The sequence below is a fragment of the Silene latifolia genome, chromosome 7 (assembly GCF_048544455.1).
Source record: "Silene latifolia isolate original U9 population chromosome 7, ASM4854445v1, whole genome shotgun sequence".
Classification (NCBI taxonomy): domain Eukaryota; kingdom Viridiplantae; phylum Streptophyta; class Magnoliopsida; order Caryophyllales; family Caryophyllaceae; genus Silene; species Silene latifolia.
This window is the reverse complement of record NC_133532.1, coordinates 74,359,907-74,362,308: the sequence shown is the minus strand read 5'-3', so window position 1 is coordinate 74,362,308 and position 2,402 is coordinate 74,359,907. Positions and strand designations below refer to the sequence as shown.

General features: G+C 37.7%; 1 protein-coding gene across 1 annotated transcript; it reads left to right on the top strand.

Moving 5' to 3' along the window:
- The first annotated feature begins 1,069 nt into the window (after positions 1-1,069).
- Positions 1,070-2,113, top strand: LOC141590236 (uncharacterized). Its single transcript, XM_074410841.1, has 2 exons — positions 1,070-1,452; positions 1,630-2,113. Exons 1-2 carry the CDS (start codon positions 1,070-1,072, stop codon positions 2,111-2,113), a joined length of 867 nt encoding a protein of 288 aa, XP_074266942.1.
- The last annotated feature ends 289 nt before the right edge of the window (positions 2,114-2,402 follow it).

The following is a 2,402-nucleotide window of genomic DNA, read 5'->3' as shown; positions in this document are numbered from 1 at the left end:
ACTCCTTTTCCTTGATTTTAAATCAATTTGATGCATGTTAGTGTTGAAATTTTCTAGAATTTTGATTTATACCTAAATATTTTGCATTATAATTGTTGTAATTTGATAGAAATCACCTTGGATTATTGTTATTGATGTTAGGAATTTCAAAATTCAACCTAATTAGCAAATATGTTCAAGTCGTATTTTTCTAATGTTTGCTCAAATTTTCGATTTTTTTTCCATAAAATTCATCTTAAAGTGTTGAAAAAGGATAAGGGGTGTTATTAATATCATGTTTGGTTCTTAATTTTGGTTATTTTCATCAAAAATTTCGTCTTAAAACTCCGTCTTAAAAGTGCACAAATCTAAATTTTTGCCCCAAATTTCTCTACCGTGACCGACTTATTAAGCTTATTTTGGTAGACATTCAGTCCGGTTGCTTTTATAGCTTGTTTAGACTTCATATTTTGAAACTTTTAAACCATCTTTTATGGATTGTGAAAGATAAGAGGAATTGGCAAAATCGTGTTTTGTCTCAAAACTTTACATACTTTGACAAGGAATTTATCCCAAGCATCATCTTCATAACATATAAAGTATTTGAAAGTTCTATCTTGAGTTTGTAAACCCCGATGTGTGGCTAAACTATGTTGAAACAGATAGCACTGTTGCTGCAACCTGACAAAGCAAATTGTTCAGGTTTCATCCTTTATGAAGATGATGCTTTATGTAACAGGATCCAGCTCTCTCACCTTTGTTTTGCTGATGATCTTATTTTGTTCTGCAAAGGTGAGAGGGGCTCCATTGGTTTGATGATGAAAGCTTATGAATTATAATAGGATCCAGCTCAAAAGCACAAACTGTTCAGGTTTTATCCTTTATGTAACAGAATCCAGCTCTCTCACCTTTGTTTTGCTGATGATCTTATTTTGTTCTGCAAAGGTGAGGGGGCTCCATTGTTTTGATGATGAAAGCTTATGAATTATTCTCAAAAGCTACTGGCCTGGTCATGAACAGAAGCAAGTCCGGCATGTTCTGTAATGGTATGGAAGAGCAAGATATCAGGGATGTGGAATAAATTACTAGGATGAAAAGAGGGACTGTGCCCTTCAATTACTTAGGGGTCATTGTGTCTCCTAAACGTCTCTCTATTCTGGACTGTCAATGTCTGGTTGAGAGGGTGGTGGACAGAATTAGGGGACTTGGGTCCAAAAAGTTATCTTATGCAAGAAGGATTGTGCTCATTAAAGCAGTTTTAAGCACTCCCCACTGCTATTGGGCAAAAATTTTCATTTTGCCCAAGACTATGATTTCTAAGATTGAAGCTATCTGTAGGAAATATCTCTGGCATGGCACTGACCATAAGGAGAGCCCCTCCCTTGTTTCTTGGGATCAAATTTGCAAACCCAGGAAGCAAGGTGGCTTGGGTGTTAAAGATTTCCATGTTTGGAACTTGGCCACTGTTAGGAAGTATGTTTGGTAGATTGCAAACAATGAAGATCACTTGTGGGTGAGGTGGGTGCATGCTGTGTACATAAAAACCTCGTTATGGTGGGAGTATGAACCTGGTACTGGCTGTAGTTAGGCCTGGAGAAAGATTTGCCAGGTGAAACAACTTATTAAACCTTACTTATTATCTAATTATAGTATGGAGCATTATTCTATAACATTAGGTTATCAGTGGCTTAACCCTGATGGTGATGTGGTACCCTGGTATCCTTGGATGCTGAATGAGTGGATTATTCCAAAGCAGCAATTTATCTGTTGGCTGATATCACATCAGAGATTGCTTACCCAAGACAGATTGCTGAGAATGGGAGTTATACAAAACAACAAATGTTTCTTGTGTGGGTTGCGGGAGGAAAGCCTGGATCATCTCTTCTTTGCTTGTCCTTTTAATAGCCAATGCAGTAGCCTGGTTGGGGACTGGTGCAGGATACAGATGTCGCAGCTGAACTGTATCAGATGGTGGGCTGAACTCAGACAGATAGCTGCCTATAAGAAAAAAGTGATTCCCTTGGTTTTGGCAGGCTTGATGTATCATGTTTGGTTATGCAGAAATAGATGTCGAATTGATGGCTATGTTATTAGGCCTAAAGTCATATTAGCAAATGTAAAGAATAATGTGTAAATGCGTCTAGCTCAATATGATATTAGGAGTAAAAGGGCTCTACCCTTAGCATGGGTGGAGTATCTTAGGAGTTAGTTGAGTCTATAAAGTGTGGATAGAGCTTGGCTCTAAAAAGGTGTTTGTATGGGTCATTATTGATTTTAATGAAACTTACATTTTCCTAAAAAAAACTGACATAGCAAGAGGTCATGCGCTGCCGAGCTAGAGGTAGGGGAAAGAACTCAAGGACCCGTTGTTCCACCTGTTCTTAAATACCCAACGGTAATATTTGTTGACTTCAAGTAGAGAG

Bases quoted from the DNA above. Each gene is read 5' to 3' on its own strand.
- LOC141590236 (XM_074410841.1), top strand. From the start codon at position 1,070: ATGAAAAGAGGGACTGTGCCCTTCAATTACTTAGGGGTCATTGTGTCT. The intron at 1,453-1,629 runs GTATGTTTGGTA...ATCTAATTATAG, and splicing joins AACTTGGCCACTGTTAGGAA to TATGGAGCATTATTCTATAA.